We start from the raw sequence: 16,607 nt of genomic DNA, 5'->3' as shown, positions 1-16,607 counted from the left end.
AACTGGGATCCCACTCTTCTGAACACTATGATGGAGTTCAGTTTTCCTTTCTGACCTTTTTTGCTGGAGTTTTCATCCTAGTTAGCATGGAATAGTTGACATCTTTTGTCCTAGTGTAATAATCAATAGTGCCCCCTGTTGCTTTTGTGGTTGTGGTGGCTGTGTGTAATGGGGTCAGTTCTGACTCATAGTGACCCTGTATAGCAGGGGTGCAGAACTTTTTCTCTGCCAAAATTTATAACATCATTCATAGGCCATACAAAATTACCAACTTAACAATTAGCTTGCTGAGATGAGGACTCTGGACTCATGGAAAGAGAGGGACTGGGTACTGGCGGCCAGGAGGCAGGCTTGCACAATGTGCCCTTTGGTTGCTTAAATTATTATATATTCCTGAGTATTTTGGTGTACAACCCTTCCCCAGACAACAAAAGGAAACAGATGGGATGGAAGCAAATACTGTTGAATGATTATGCATGGAGGAGATTGTAATCACTGCAATGAAACCATGGTATAAAACTGATATTTTCCCATGTAAACTATCACTCCATTCATAATAAAAACTTAAAAAGAAAATTAGCTTGCAATATTTGGTCAAACATGTAATTAACTGCTGCGGGTTAATGCGCTGGACTGCAAGGTCGATTTGATCTGCAAGGTTGGCAGTTCAAGCTCACCAGCCACTTCTAGGAAACCCTATACAGCATTTATAACAGTAGACGGCACTTAACAACAACAACAATGTGATGGTTGGCACTGTGGTGGTCTTGGCAAGACCAGACCAAATGATTTCTAACTCCTTTATGGGGTTTCTGAGGCTGGTGTGGCGCTGTGGCTTAGTGTACTAGACTGCAAAGTTGGTTTGAACCACAAGGTCAGCGGTTCTAGCTCACCCCTTAGAAACCCTATGCAGGGCCGCTATGGGTCAGAACTGAGTTGACAGCACTTAACAACAGTAACTAATCATTATAGGAACCAAAGCCTCATCTTTCTCCCATGGAATGACTCGTAGATTTGAACTGCTAACCTTAGGTTAGCAGCCCAACTGGTAACTCACTACACTACCAGGACTCCTTTTGCTGTCAGTAAGTGTACTAGTCCTGGTATGGTGCTGTAGGATAAGCACTTGACCGCAAGGTTGACTTGAGCCACCAGGTTGGTGATTCAAACTCATCAGTCACTCCTTGGAAACCCTCTATAGTGTTGCTACAAGTCGGAACTGACTCAAAGACACTTAACAACAAATATACTAGTTTAAGAGCTAATGATATGGTTCACTCCAATTAGCACATCTTGTTATTTCTTTTATAGCACTGAATTGTGACTATAGATCTGCATCGCCCCTTGCTGAAGCACTTTTTTTGCTTGGCCTCTATAAAATCAGCCTTGTTATTTGTCTCCTTTCTGTCAAGTCCTCCATCTGTCACTCAGTCTTTTTAATCAGATTTCCTTTTCTAAACATTGCTGAGTAACTCCCACCCAGACACCCTGCCTCTGAATTCCTGGTATATATATATAGCTGCCAGCTTGACTTCTGCATTTGGATGTTTAATGTTTCATCTTGACTGTAACATACCAACTGTCTTTCCCCTCCCACATTTATCAGGTTTTTCTCTTCTGTCTTCATCTCAGCTAACAGCAATTCCATTTACTTAGGCAGAAGATCCTTGAGTCATCATTAGCGTCTTTCTTTTCATACCCTGTAAACGAGTCTTTTAGAAAATACTGTATTTTACTTTCAGAATTCTAGAGTCTGGTCATTCTCACTGTTAGTACATTTCTACTACAAGGCAATGCTCTCTGTAGTCTGGACTCTTTTTTTTTTTTTAAGTTTTTATTGTGAACTGGATGATATTTTATTTGGGAGAACATCAGTTTTATACTCGTAGTTTCATTTAAATGATTACAATCCCCACCGTGCATTATCTATCATTCAACAGTATTTGCTTTTCTATTCCCTCTAGGTTTTTTTATTGTTGCGGGGAGGGATGTACACAAATACTCAGGACTATATATAATCATTTGAACAACCAAAGGGCACATTTCTGCAAGCCTGTCTTCTGGCCTCCAGCGCACAGCCTCTCTCTTTCCATGAGTCTAGAGTCCTCAGCTGCTCCATCTCTCTATGTCCACATCTCTGCTTCCATCTCTGGTATCACTGCTTCTCTGGATAGGGTCCCACAGTTCTCTGGATAGGTTCCCACATTCCATTTGTGCTCTTCTCCCTTCATGGCCTTAGGGTTGTCTGTCCTGGAATGTAAGATAACTACTCCCTCCTTTATGTTACAGAACTTCTACATTTATAGTTGTGACGATTGCAATTAGTCATGATGACAACTACTCACTATTGAATCATAAGAATCTTATCCCCATCTCCTTTCACCAGACCCATCTAGACAAGATGAAAACTATTCACTGGGGCTTCTACCTTCCCTGCACACTCTGAAACTAAACTCCCTCTTGAAAACTTGTAAGCTAGTAACTTCGTGCCTTTATAGCTCCCCCACTTTAGGTAGCCAATGTCTATTTTGCCCCTCCATATCACCCCTGTGTACAGAGGGGATAAGATGAAAATGTCTTCCCTCTCAGCTGGAATTTTGAGCTACTACATCCATAAGTATAGGTCGAGTTCATCAAATTATAGCAATTTATACTTGTTTCCTTTATCAAATTTTTTAACCATCTTTTTGTTGAGTTGTGAACCTCAAGCCATTGAAGCTAGGTCATATGGGTACCATCTACGACTTTGGACATTCTTGTGCATCTCCCCTCACTTCACATCAGCTGGGTGCTTTGCTTTCAGCTGTAGCCCTCTGTGGCTATGTCCTTGTCCATGGGCTCAGGAGTCTCGTCTCACCATACTTGGGACCAAACAACTCTTCCTCTACTCTCATCTGTAGATTGATGGGAGTCTATGGGATATAGTCAGACTCAACCCATATCTTCATTGTTGCCTTTCCCCCACTTCCACTCACCAGTTAGACCAGCATGGTTGCCAGCAAGCTTACATGGCTGCTTGTGTGATCCCTTTGAGTTCAGTCTTTGGTGGGGGGTGTTGTCCTGAAGGGATTTGATTGCTTGCCTTGATGGTTCTCCAGCAAACAACTTGCTTGCCCTTATAGTAGCTATTAAGACTGCCATTTTTTATTTTGATTTTTCTTGCTGGTCTTTTTTCCAGTAAATATCTTCTTTTCCTGTGGCTGCTCCAGCCTGGTCTGCTTTTCCTTTCAAGTGGGAATGTACCACCTTAGAAGGTTCTGGATGGGGCTCAGAATTCCACCTAAGGTCTTATATACTGCTAAGGATCCACAAGAAGCCATTTCACTGGGCAAGTTCTAGAATCCCTTTTAGGTATTCCAATGAGTTACAGGCTTAAGACGGACTTATACATTTTCAGTAATCATGTTTCCCGATATTCCTTTTTATCCTACTCAAGTGTCTATTTTATAATAGTAGGCAAGGGAAACCAATATTCATGACAGTCAAGCATCCTAACATTATTTCTCCTCTTTTACCCATTCATACTATGCCTTGATCCCTGTATCACAGAGGCCTGTTGTTACAAGGTTGAGCATACAACACTATATACGTCTGTCCCATTTAGCCCATGCAAACCTATCTAAGTGTTCCCCTATCTATCTTTTTCTTCCATCCCCCTCCCCCTTCATGTGTATGTAGGCTGGACTCTTGAGGTAGCTTCCTCACTAATATCTTACCTTTACAGCAAATGGTCTTTCACTCAACAACTACAATGATCCTTTTGAGATGAAAGTTACATCATGTCATTCCTTGCTCAAAAGAAGTGATGTGATATAAATCACAGGGCTTTCTCATCTCAGACTAAATCTAAACTCTGTCTAGATCTTAAGAGTCCCAAAGTGATGTGGGCATCCACTACCTGTTCTTTGCTCAGGCATCCAACACTTCATTGCTATTCCTTGAACATGCCAGGCATTCTATGGTTTCAGGGCGTTTACACTGCAGTACTTTTACATTTTTGGTAAAAAGCACAGATAGCAGTACTATCCCGTCTGCCATTTTCATTGAAGATGGAAATGGTGTCTGGAGGTATTTCTTTATTTGTGAACATGAAATGATGATCTTAACGTTTAAGGGAACATGTAAATTTAAGACAAAAATTTTAGTATGATAGGTAGGACAGACAAAGCACATCAGTGCTGGTGTGTTTGAGCATCTGAATCACTAACAATTGCTTCTAATTTTGTAGTTTGGGATAATAAAGCTTTGCATCATTTAAGTCACTGTAGTTGGATTTTTCTCTTTCTTTTAGCCAAACATAACTAGGAAGTAAACTAGTAAGTATAACATTTATAAATAGTTAAGTAAATCTGTAAAAGTTCCTCATTCTGGCAGAGTAAACACTATTACTTATTTGGTGTATTTTCTTCCAAATATTTTCTTTAATGTGCATATATGTACTTTGTATCTAACATGATAGAAATGTACAAGCTATTTACAATAGAGAATAGACTTCCATATATAACCAGCACTTGTAGGTGGTGGTGGTGGTGGTGGTTATGTGCCGTGGAGTCGGTTCTGACTCATAGTGACCCTGTATAGGGGGGTTTCTGAGGCTGTAGATCTTTACGGGAGCAGAAAGCCTCATCTTTTCTTCTGTGGAACAGCTGTGCATGATGTTTTGTATTAAGAGTATGAACTCTGTATAAGAATCATCAAAGGTTGGACTGAGAACCAACAACAGCCCGAGATTACCATCCATGACAGCACCACCCAGAACTCAATCTAGATATAGACGTATTTAAGATAAAACAAACCTGTAAGACTGAAAACAGGGAAACAGATATCAGTGTATAATGAAGTCAACTACAAAGCAAAAAAAGGAAATAATGTAGGTATAGAACTTCCAGATGGCAGGGAAGTCAAGAAAATATCAAGGTAAGCAAGTTACAGGTCAACTTCAAAGAAAAATAACACGCTTGTACATCAAAATATTATAAAAGGAAAAATCAGAAATATTTAGTAAGCATTAATACAACAGAAATGAAAGTGACAAGAAAACTCCAAACAAAATGATTTCAACATAGAAAATTAAGGAAAACAAAGAATCCAGCAGCACCACAAAAAGCACAGAAAAATGACAATAATAAATGCATACCTATTGATAGTTACACTGAATATAATAAGTGGATTAAATGTACCAGTCGAGAGACATAACAAGCACAATGGATAAGAAAACAGGATTCTTCAATAGGCTGTCTATAAGACATATGTCAGAAACGATGGAGGCAGCCTAAATGCCAATCAGCAGAAGAGTTGTTAAACAAACTTTTGTGTATACTCACAATGGAATACTTATGAAACATTGAAGAATAACGATAAATCTATGAAACACATCACAACATGGTTACAAAAGGACAAACATATGAGATCAATGTTGTAAAAAGTTCATAAAATTTTTTTTGATAAAAGATACAATCTATGATGATTACAGAGGGGAGGGGAGGGAAAATTATTCATGGGCTATAGGGTAGACACATGTTAACATGGGTAATAGGGTTGCCAGTGTACAACAAGAGGGAGGTTAGCAGAGGAAAGACGAAGGTAGTGGGAGACACGGAGAAATGCAATAGTTAAATTGAACAAAGGTGGTGGTTAGGGCCATCAAGTCTGGGCTGACTCATAACGAACCTATATACAACAGAATGAAACACTGCCTGTCCTGTGCCAACCTTATAATGGTTGTTATGCTTGAGCCCATGTTGCTGCCACTGTGCCGCCATCTCATTGGGGGTCTTCCTTTCTTTCTCTGATCCTCCACTTTACCAAACATGTTGTCTTTCTCCAGAGACTGGTCCCAAAGTATGACATTTGGTATGTCCAGAGTATGACAGAGAGGTTCACCATCCTGACTTCTAAGGAGCATTCTGGCTGTACTTCTAGCAACACAGATTTGTTTGTTCTTTTGGTGGTCCATGGCACCTTTAATATTCTCCTCCAACACCATAACTGAAATGTATCAATTCTTCTATGGTCTTTTTTATTCATTGTCCAACTTTCATATGTATACGAGGCTATTGAAAATACCATGGTTTAAGTCAGGTGCACCTTAGCTCTGCTGATAGTTTTGCTCTTGAACACTTTAAAGAAGTCTTACTCAGAAGATTTATGTAATGCAATATGTTGTTTGATATCTTGACTGTTGCTTCCCTGAGAGTTGGCAGTGGATCCAAGCAAAATAAAATCTTTGACAACATCAATCTTTTTTCCATTTATCATAACCTTATTTATTGGTCAGGTTGCTTTAGCTTATATATGTTGAAGACCCAGTTTCAGATTCTCTTCTGACATCCGTTTTTACCTTTTCTTTTTTTCAGTCTTTTAATGACCTTTTGCTTTCTTCATGCATGATGATTTTGATATCATTCTACAAGTCTTCTGGTCTTTGGTCAGTAGTGTCTAATGCATCAAATCTTATATTGAGATTGTCTCTAAATTCAGGTAGGATATACCCAAGGTCTTATTTTGGCTTTTGTGGACTTGTTTTCATTTTCTGTACTTCATCTTGGATGTATATATGAGTGATGGTCTGTTCCACAGTTGGCCCCTGGCCTTGTCTTGGCTAATGATACTGAGTTTCTCCATTGTCTTTTCTCATAGATGTAGTCAATTTGATTTCTATGTATTCTGTGTGGTGAGGTCCACGTATATAGTTGCTTTTTGTGTTGTTGAAAAAAGGGAATTTGCAATGAATAGGTCACTGGTCTTGCATAATTCTGTCATGTGATCTCCAGCACCATTTTTATCACTAAGGCCATATTTTTAAACTACTGATCCTTCAGTAGAATTCTTCAGTTTCATCATAATTGGCTATAGAAGTTGATGCATAAATCGGAAAAATAGTTTTAGATAAACTGATCTTCCTTATACTGGTATGCATATTTCTACTTCAAGATACATCTTGAAATACTCTTTGATTTATATTTTGTGCATTTCATGTTCTGAATATTAATAGATGTTTTCATCAGTTTCTTATTTTGAGCTTTTCTCCATACCCTTAAGCAAACGAAGGTCCTGAAAGCTTTGCTAATCCATGTCCTTAAGGTCTCACCTCTACTTTGAGGAGGCAGCTCTTCTCCAGTGGTATTGTGAGTGCCTTCTGACCTGAGTTGCTCATCTTTTGGCACAGTATCAGACAATGCTCTGGTTGTATTTGTAAGGTTTTTAATGGTTAACCTTTCAGAAGTGGTCCGCTTTTCCTTTTTCCAAGTATGCCTTAGTCTGGAAAGCTCCGCTGAAACCTATCTGCCATGAGTGACTCTGCTGATATTTAAATTACCAGTGGCATACCGTCTAGCATCACAGCAACACACAAACCACCGTATGACAAACTGGCAGACAAGTGGTGGTCCAGCTCTAATATAATGCAAAAATTTAAAAGACCAATACTGTGAGTCATGTAATAACTGAGTTCTTTGCAGCTAGACACATTGGATTTTTTTTCCTATTTCTTAGACATGATGCTTGACATAAAAAGGATGCTCAGGGTTTTTCATAAGCAAGTAATTTTGCTGTAATTATAGCTGTTTTTGCATTAGTACAAGTGATTGTGCTTCTGTATACAAGGAGGCTTCAAAAAGTTTGTGGAAAAATTCCATTATCTTTAAATTCCGTTTTCTCATGAACTTTCTGAAACCCTTGTACTTTTTTAGAGCTGAAATACTCCTCTAAGGGGGCTTGTGATGTAACTGAATTGGTCAGATAATAGTAAATTCATACTCTTCCATGGCAGCCCAGCAAACCGTTTAATTTGTTGATGACTCAGCTGTGATTTAAACTATTTGGAGGGAGGGAGACCTATGCGTGAATATTTTTGTTTTCACAATACAAATAAATAGGAACATGATTTTGCTATCATTCTAAGTAATTCTCTTGGTTAAATCTTAACATGTAAGCAAACAGTGTATAAACTGTCATTATTTAATAACTTTTGAAATAAGAATCTTGTCATATAAGTAATATACATTTGCAGTTCATCTATCAATAAGACACTAGAGGCAGGCATTTGAACACAACAGGGACACTGAATGGTTTAAAATCATGAAAGGTGTGTGCCAGGGTTGTATTCTTTCACCATATTTATCAGTATGTATGCTGAGCAAATAATCTGGGAAAGTGGATTATATGAAGAAAAACGTAGCATCAGGATTGGAGGAAGACTCATTAATAACCTGTGATATGCAGATGATACAACCTTGCCTGCTGAAAGTGAAGAGAACTTAAATACTGATGAAGATCAGTGACCACATCCTTTGGGATGGGTTGCACCTCAATATGCAGAAAACAAAAATCCTCACCACTGGACAAATAAATAGCATCAACATAAATGGAGAAAAGATTGAGGTTGTCAGAGACTTGATTTTACTTTGATCAGTCGTCAACACTCAGGGAATCAGCAGCCAAGAAATCAAATGACGTATTGCATTAGGCAAATCTGCTGCACAAGATCCCTTTAAAGTGTTCAAGATCAAAGGTGTCAGCTTGAGGACTAAGGTATACCTGACCCAAGCATGGTATTTTCAGTAACCTCATATGCATGTGAAAGTTGGACAAAAATTAAGGAAAACTGTAGCAGAATTGACACACTTGAGTTATGGTATTAGCCAATATTAAAAGTACCATGGACCACCCAAAGAGCAAACAAATCTATATTGGAAGAAGTACAGCCAGAATGTTCCATACAAATCAGGATGGCCAGATGTGTCTCATACTAGAAACACATCAGGAAGGACCAGTTGCTGGAGAAGGACATAGTGCTTGGTAAATTGGAGGGTCAGCAAAAAAGAGGAAGTTCCCCAATGAAATGGATTGGCACAGTGGGCTCTGCTGTGAGGTTGGCACAGGACTTGTTTTGTTGTACATAAGGTGTCTTTGAGTTGTTACTGACTGGGGCACCTAACAACAACAGCAATATTCGGAGTACCCTGGACTGCCTGACGAACAAACAAAACTGTTAGAAGATGTACAGAATGCTCCTTAGTGCCAGGGTGGTGAGAATTCATCTTGGAAATGTTGTCAAGAGGGACCAGTCCTCTGGAGAAGGGCATCATACTTGGTAGAGGGTCAGTGAGAAAAAGACAACCCCCAAGGAGATGGGTTGGCATGGCAGCAGCAACAATGGGCTCAAGCTTAACAGTGATTATGAGAGTGGTGAAGGACCAGACAGTGTTTCCTTCTGTTGTGCATAGGGTCACTATGATTCAGAACCAACTTAATGGCACCTAGCAATAACAGCAACAACTTCGTGTGAATTATTTCTATTTGAAGCTATAATTAATATTATTCTTTGAAAATGAACATAGTAAACGCAGGTATGCTTCGATTGTCTTAGGACCAGCACTTGAAATTGAGGGCAGAGACAAAATTGTTAAGAGTCTTCAAGCTAGTTCTGACTCATAGCGACCCTGTAGAGGGTTTCGAACCTCCAATCTTGTGGTTAGCAGTCCAGTATTTATTACACATAGTCACATCAGGACTCCAGAGACACCATTGGAATATGGTATTAAAAGTGTATTCCTATAAGGACAGCTTGGATGTATGATAGCAGTATGAGAATTCAAAAAGTTCATGGAAAATGAAATTAAAAGATAATGGAATATTTCCGCAAACTTTGAAGGCTTCTTTGATTTTAAACAAGGAGGATGGCATTCACTTACCATTTTCTTATTTTAAAAATTGTAATTTTATAAGAGAGATTTAACGGTGGTTTGGCTACTGTTCAAGGGCCTAATTATTCTTTTTCTTTGTAGGAAGATTTTCAGTCAATGACTTATGGGTTTAAAATGGCTAATAGTGTGACAGATCTTCGAGTTACAGGTAAAACCATTTATAAAGTTAATTTCCAAATTTTCCATTTTGATTTGTTTCCTTTTTAAACTCAGTGTTTCCCTTTCTAGGCATGCTAAAAGATGTGGAAGATGACATGCAAAGAAGAGTAAAGGTATTGATTTTTTTTTCTCTTTTGTCCAGAGTTTTGATATTCTTTTTATGTGTCAGGTTAATTTTAGCTAATTGCAAATAGCTAGCATAGATAAGGCCACCGTCCTCCTTTATATTCTTTTTTATTTTTTTTTAAATAATGAATTTGAAGAGTGCAGGAGGACTTTCTGAAATTACTCAATATTAATTGTAAGTTATTAAGTATAGTGCTCGTAATCTTTTCAGTCTTTCCAAATTTTGCTGGTGTTTTGGAATGCTGTATTCTAAAAAATAGCATTTTTTACCCCTTGTAGAGTTCCTCAAAGATAATGACTATCTTCTTCACCTTTGTGGCTTTGATAATGAGTAGGTGGCTAGTGCATAGTAGGTGTTTTAGTAAATCGTGGTATCCTAACTCTGGTAAGAGTAGAAGTCTAGTCTTTTTAATGACATCCTTCTGATATGTGCCTTTAATAATTTGGTTTTTATATGGAAATTAGAAAAAGAAAATAAATCACATTTCTGTGTTTTTTTCTTTTAAGGTGTATAGCAGTATGATTGTCAAAGCATTTTTATATTGTTACCTTGTTTATAATAATACCTGTTATTATTCAGTGAAATCATTTATTACATATATACTTTGTCCCACTTTTAGATGAGGGAAAGAAGCCTCAAAGGAATTAAGTAATCTCTTGGAATCTTACTTAAGGGCATGTCACAGGTCAGCGGCAGCTCCAGGCCTAGAACCTAGATACTCCACCAGATGTTCCTGTGGAATTTTGTCACATTAAATAGTTAATTCATGTATTACTCTTGCATTGAAAACATATTTTGTATTTTAGTGTAGAACAGATCAGTATTGTGAATTTACTTTTTTTTTTGTGTGTGTGTGTGTGTGTGTGTGAATTTACTTTTATGATATGATTTGTAGACATTACTGTTTCTTTTCTAACCAGTTTTGAGAGCATCGGGACTTTCAATTAATAGATACTTACAAAGCAAAGATGGCACTTAACAACAACAAATAAAGCAAAGTAGTATTTTATACATATGTATTTTGCTTATGCTATTTTGGTTTTTTTGATGACTTTCTTTGTTGTAATTCCTGATCCCTTTGTGTGCTTTTTATAACTTAGATCAAAATGAACTGTCAGTAAATTGATTTAATAGAGGAAACAAAACATTAATAAGCACATCTTAATAGAAATTTTTAAAATAGATTCTGTGTATGCTCAAATTAATTAGTGCTTTCCTTTGTATATTTGCAATCTGATACTTCTACAGGTTTATGTTTGTTTTAATTCACCTTTTTTAAAAATTTTAGAGTACTCGAAGTCGACAAGGAGAAGAAAGAGACCCAGAAGTTGAACTAGAAGTAATTGAACTTATTTTCTGGTAGATAATATCAGAGAAGTCTACCTCTTAATGTTGTAGTTTTATGAACTGCATTATAATTTATGGAAGCCCTTTTGAAGGTATTTCTTTAAAAATTGGACCTTACAAGGGATTTTATTTCCCTTGTGTTTATTTTAATAGAATGATAATATAATTCTTTCAAATACATGATTTCAGAGCTCTTCAAGTATTTTTGTGAAGTAGGAAGGCCGGAAAATGATTGTTTCTAGAAGGAGCATCAGAGCATGGTGAAACTCAGGAGCTTGCATAGGATCAAAGTTGCTGAACCTAAAAATTTCTGACCCTGTTTATTGTACTTATTATTTGACCCTTTTTTTAAAAAAACATGCTAATTAAGTCTTTTGTTTTCAATAGTGCTAATTATTTATAGGGAAAAACATCATTATTGTTGTTACAGAAGCTCTTTTAATGTTTCTATTTCAAAAGAATTGTTATGTGCCGTGGAGTCGGTTCTGACTCATAGCGAACCCTGTACAGGGTTTCCGATGCTGTAAATCTTAACGGGAGCAGAAAGCCTCATCTTTCTCCCACGGAACAGCTGGTAGTTTCGAGACTTGTTTAATTATGTTTTCTGAATCTTAGTTTTCAGGCATTTAAGTGTCTATCAGTGAAGGTGTTTGCAATGTAGTAAGTTATTGACATTGAGACTTCAGCATTAAAATGGTTTAAAGTGAAACTTCTTTGCCAGGTTTTGCATTTTAGAACTCTCGGTTCTTTCTTGTTTTTAGCATCAACAGTGTTTAGCAGTCTTCAGCAGAGTGAAGTTTACTCGAGTGTTACTGACAGTGCTTATAGCCTTTACTAAGAAGGAGGTGAGAGCATTACAACAATTTGTCCTTTTTTGTTTTAGTGGTTTTTGGATGGAATGTCTTGAAGTAGTTCTGAGGATTCTGATTGAAATGTTCCTCTTGACAAATACATGTTCTTGTTGTTGTTAAATGCTGTCAAGTTGGTTCTGACTCACTGTGACCCTGTGTAGAGTTGCCAAGTAGTGGTTAGTGGGTTTGAACCGCCAACCTTAATGTTTGCAATTCAGTGTTTATCCTACAGTGCCACACCAGGACCCTGGCACATACATAACTTTCAACATTTAGTGTGTTTACACCAGAGTGTCCATGTGCCACTGATAATTTTCCTGAAAATTCACATCAATTTTTGCATTTTACTGCATCTCATATGCATGTCTGTTGTTGAGATTAAAATGATATTTACTGGTATTATTTGTTCATGAATGAAATAATAGAAGCTGAAGTTGCTTGTGGGTTGTCTTTTATATTGGGAATTGAAAAGAGAAAATGGAAATTCTAGGTAGGCCTATTCTTTCCTGCAGCTAACAAATAATTATTAGATTTATATAGAACCAAAAGCAAATGCTTGGTTATTTTATCTTTTGTGTATATTTGCATGAACTAAGTCAGTTATAGACTAATTTGTAGACAGTTAATATTTGGTAAGTAGGAGATCCAATCATTACCATTGACCTCACTTTGGCAATTTTATATTTATCACCTTGATGTATGAGAGAGGAGAAATGTTGAAATTTTCCAATTTCCTGCATCTCTATTTTTTGTAAATGTAAGATTAACAGAATAAACCAGAAATGTGTTCTTAAAAAAAAAAAAAAATCCTATAAGAGAACAGATGTGAGTAAAAAATAATTTCTATCTTAATAGGATCTGGGCATCCTATTAAGTGAATAGTTAGTGAAAACCAGTGTCATTACAATTAGCATTACATTTCATTATTGTTTATAGGAGTTTCCTATTTAATGAATATCTTTCAGTGACAGAATATGTAAGAATTTTTTTGGTAATTTATTTACTAGACCAGTGCTGTTGCAGAAGCTCAAAAATTGATGGTTCAAGCAGCAGATCTTCTGTCTGCCATTCATAATTCATTGCATCATGGCATCCAGGCCCAGAATGATACCACAAAAGGAGGTAATTGTTCATTTTGTTTCTACTCTTTTTTCTCATTTAGAATATGTACTGTTTGATTTCTTCTAAAATTTCATTTAAGTCAGTCCATCTGAACCTTGTGTTATTTTGCTGTTTTGAGTGTTTGGTGTTCTTTTATTAAAAACAAAAATTCTAGATGAAAATCATAGTACCACCCAACTTGGCCCAGACTTCATCCTGTCTGTTGATTCTGCTGTGGTGTGAGCTGTACATTCTTCCCCTTATTACTTTGCCTGAGAGGTCATCACCTCCGATACAAGTCTTCCCGGACTCTGCCAGCAGATCTATGTATTCTTTCTGTGGTCTCACTGCACCTTATACATGTCTGTTTTCCAACATCAGTTTAGCACATTGTTAATTGATTGCTTATTTGTCTTTCTATAACATTTTGTATGTTACCAATAACAAGGATAACCTTGTTATTGGTATATCTCTATAGTACTTGACACATTGTAGGTACTCAGTAGATAATTATTTATGAATTACACCTTAAAGCAAATGGAACAATTTACCTTTATATAAATAGTTTCCATTGAATTAATGTCTTAGATACTGTGTAGCAATTGTCTTTTTAAGTTTTTATTGTGAATTATGTGATAGTTTACATGGGAGAACATTAGCTTTGTATTCATCCTATCTTATTTTTATTCATTGAAATGTTTACAATTCCCTGCATGCATCATCAAACAGCCAAAGGGTGTACCCCACAAGCCTGCCCCCTGACCATCAGCACACAGCCCCTCTCCCTCCCAGAGTCCAGAGTCCACAGCCGCTTGTTCTCACCACATCATAGTCTCTGCCTCTATCTCTGGCATCACTGCTTATCTGGATAGGGTCCTGCATGCTACTCTTCTCCCTTGATGGTCCCAGGGTCCTCTGCCCCTGGACTGCAATCAGCCACTCCTCTCCTTTTGTTACAAAACGTCTACCTTTACATTTGCAACACTCACAGTCAGTCCTGATAGCAAATATTCATTAATGAACCACAAGAGTCTTATCCCCATCTCCTTTTACCAGCTTTGCCCAGACAGGTTGGAAACCACTCAATGGAGATTCTACCTTTCCCCGTATTCTCTAAAACAATGCTCTCTCTTGAAAGCTTGTAAGCCAGTTACTTCGTGCCTTTGTAACCCCCCCATTTTGGGTAGCCAGTGTCTAAGTTGCCCATCCCTGTCAACCCTGTGTACTGAGGAGGTGGGAATGATCCTTGCTGTAAAGATTCGTTCCCTCTTTTAAGCTACTACATCCACAAGCATAGGTCAGTTCATCAAATTATAGCAGATTACTCTTTTTTTTCTTCTTTCTTCCTCTAGTTGAGTTTTGGTCATTCAGCCATTGAAGCCAGGTCAGATGGGTACTGTCTGCAAGTATGGATGTTCTTGTGCATCTCTCCTCACTCATCCAGACCCTTCACTCTCCACTCTAGTCCTCTGTGGCCATGTCCCTGTCCCTGGGCCCAGGAATTCCCAGGTCTTGCCATACTACTGGCCAACCAGGTTTCCACCCGGGTTGACGAGTCTATTGAACATAGTCAGACTTAGCACACAACTTCATTTTCCCCTAATTCCCCTTATCTGTGACCAAAGTGCTCAGCAGCAAGACCACATGTCTACTCGTATATTCCCCTTGAATCTTAGTCTTGGAAGGGGATTTGCCCTGAGGGGACCTGACCACTTATCTTGATGGCTCCCTCGCAAATGACTTTGCTTGCTCTTGTAGAAGTCAGTGAAACTGCCGTTACTGTTTTTATTTTTCCTGCTATTCTTTCTATCAAGAAGTATCTTCTGTTTCTTCTAGCCATTCCAGGCTGGTCTGCTTGTCCTTTCAGTGGAAATTTCCCACCTCAAAAGGTTCTGGATGAGGATCAGGATTCCACCTATGGTCTTATGCAATGCAAAGGCTTTGCAGGAACCCTCCTTCACTGGGCAAGTTCTAGCCCCATTTTAGGTATTCCAAGCAGTTATAGGTAGAAGATGGACTTTAAAACTTTCTATGGTGGTATTTCTGGCTATTCCTTTCTCTCCCCCTCCAATGTCTATTTTATAGTGGTATGCCAGGGAAACCAAGATTCAACAAACAGCGAAACATCTTAACATTATCTCTCCCCTTTTCCCCATTCAAACCATATCTCAATCTCTGTATCCCAGAGTTCCAAGGTTTTGCATACATCATTATTTGCCTCTGTCCCACTTGCATTGTAATGATTAAAATCCCCTCTGTGCATTATCAAATAACCAAAGGATACACCCCACAGGCACCCCCCTTGCTGTCAGCAAACAGCTCCTCTCCCTCCCTGAGTTCCGTGTCCCCAGCCATCATAGTCCCCCTACCATTTTGGTTCTGGGCAGTGTCCTGTCACCCCGTAAGGTATTCCACTTAGTTATAAGCTGAAGACGGGCCCACATATTTTTTGTTGTGATGTTTCTGGCTGTTCCCCCCGTCCCAAGTGTGTATTTCACAGTGATAGGCAAGGGAGTCCAAGAATGAAAACACAGCCAAGCATCCTAACATTATTCCCCTCTTTTCCCCCTTTCAAGCCATGCCTCAATCCCTGTATCCTGAAGCCCTGTTATTCCAGGGTCGTGCATACCTCGTCATTTACCTCTGTCCCACTTAAGCCTATGCGAACCTGCCCAACAGTTCTCCTGCCCACCTTGTTCTTCTTTTACCCCATCCCCTTCTTGTGTACTGCCAGGCCCCCTGGGTTCCCAGGCTCTCCTATGTCTATTCCCTACCCTGTGCTCTTTCTTCCCCTCCCCTCCCCACCTCTCATCCCATACATACTGGTGATCAGCACTTATTTATGTAGATATCCCCCCGCCCCCTTTTGGGTGGGTTCTTTTTCTTAGTCTTTTCCAATAATGGTCTTATACAGTATTTCTCCTTTTGTGATTGACTGATTTCACTCAGCATAATGTTCTCAAGGTTCATCCATGTTATATGATGATGGCTTGCGTAGTATTCCATTATGTGTATGTACCACAGTTTGTTTGTCCATTCTTCAATTGATGGGTATTTTGGTTGTCTCCATTTTTTGCTATTGTAAATAGTGCTGTTATGAACTTTGGTGTGCATATATCTACTCGTGTTATGGTTTGTGTTTCTTGTGGGTAAACATCAAGTAGAGGAATTGCTGGGTCATACAGTATTTCTATTTCCAACCTTCTGAGGAAGCGCCATATTGCTTTCCAGAGTGGTTGGACCATTTTGCATTCTCACCAACAATGTAGGAGGGTCCCAGTCTTTCTGCATCTTTACCAGCATTTGTTGTCCTCT

At 38.3% G+C, this 16,607-nt stretch overlaps 1 protein-coding gene across 2 annotated transcripts in view; it reads left to right on the top strand.

Annotated features, from left to right (window-relative positions):
- NAA35 (N(alpha)-acetyltransferase 35, NatC auxiliary subunit) overlaps positions 1-16,607 on the top strand; it is a 123,350-nt gene that overhangs the window by 63,528 nt on the left and 43,215 nt on the right. For both annotated transcript variants that reach the window (XM_006877729.1, XM_006877730.1), the window contains exons 7-11: positions 9,789-9,855; positions 9,936-9,979; positions 11,282-11,332; positions 12,102-12,185; positions 13,199-13,313. In XM_006877729.1, the coding sequence (XP_006877791.1) occupies positions 9,789-9,855; positions 9,936-9,979; positions 11,282-11,332; positions 12,102-12,185; positions 13,199-13,313 (361 nt within the window). The remainder of the gene's footprint in view (positions 1-9,788; positions 9,856-9,935; positions 9,980-11,281; positions 11,333-12,101; positions 12,186-13,198; positions 13,314-16,607) is intronic.

This window comes from Chrysochloris asiatica, unplaced genomic scaffold (genome assembly GCF_000296735.1).
Source record: "Chrysochloris asiatica unplaced genomic scaffold, ChrAsi1.0 scaffold00576, whole genome shotgun sequence".
NCBI lineage: Eukaryota > Metazoa > Chordata > Mammalia > Afrosoricida > Chrysochloridae > Chrysochloris > Chrysochloris asiatica.
Note: the sequence above shows the minus strand (reverse complement) of the source record. Positions and strands in the feature narration are given on the sequence as shown.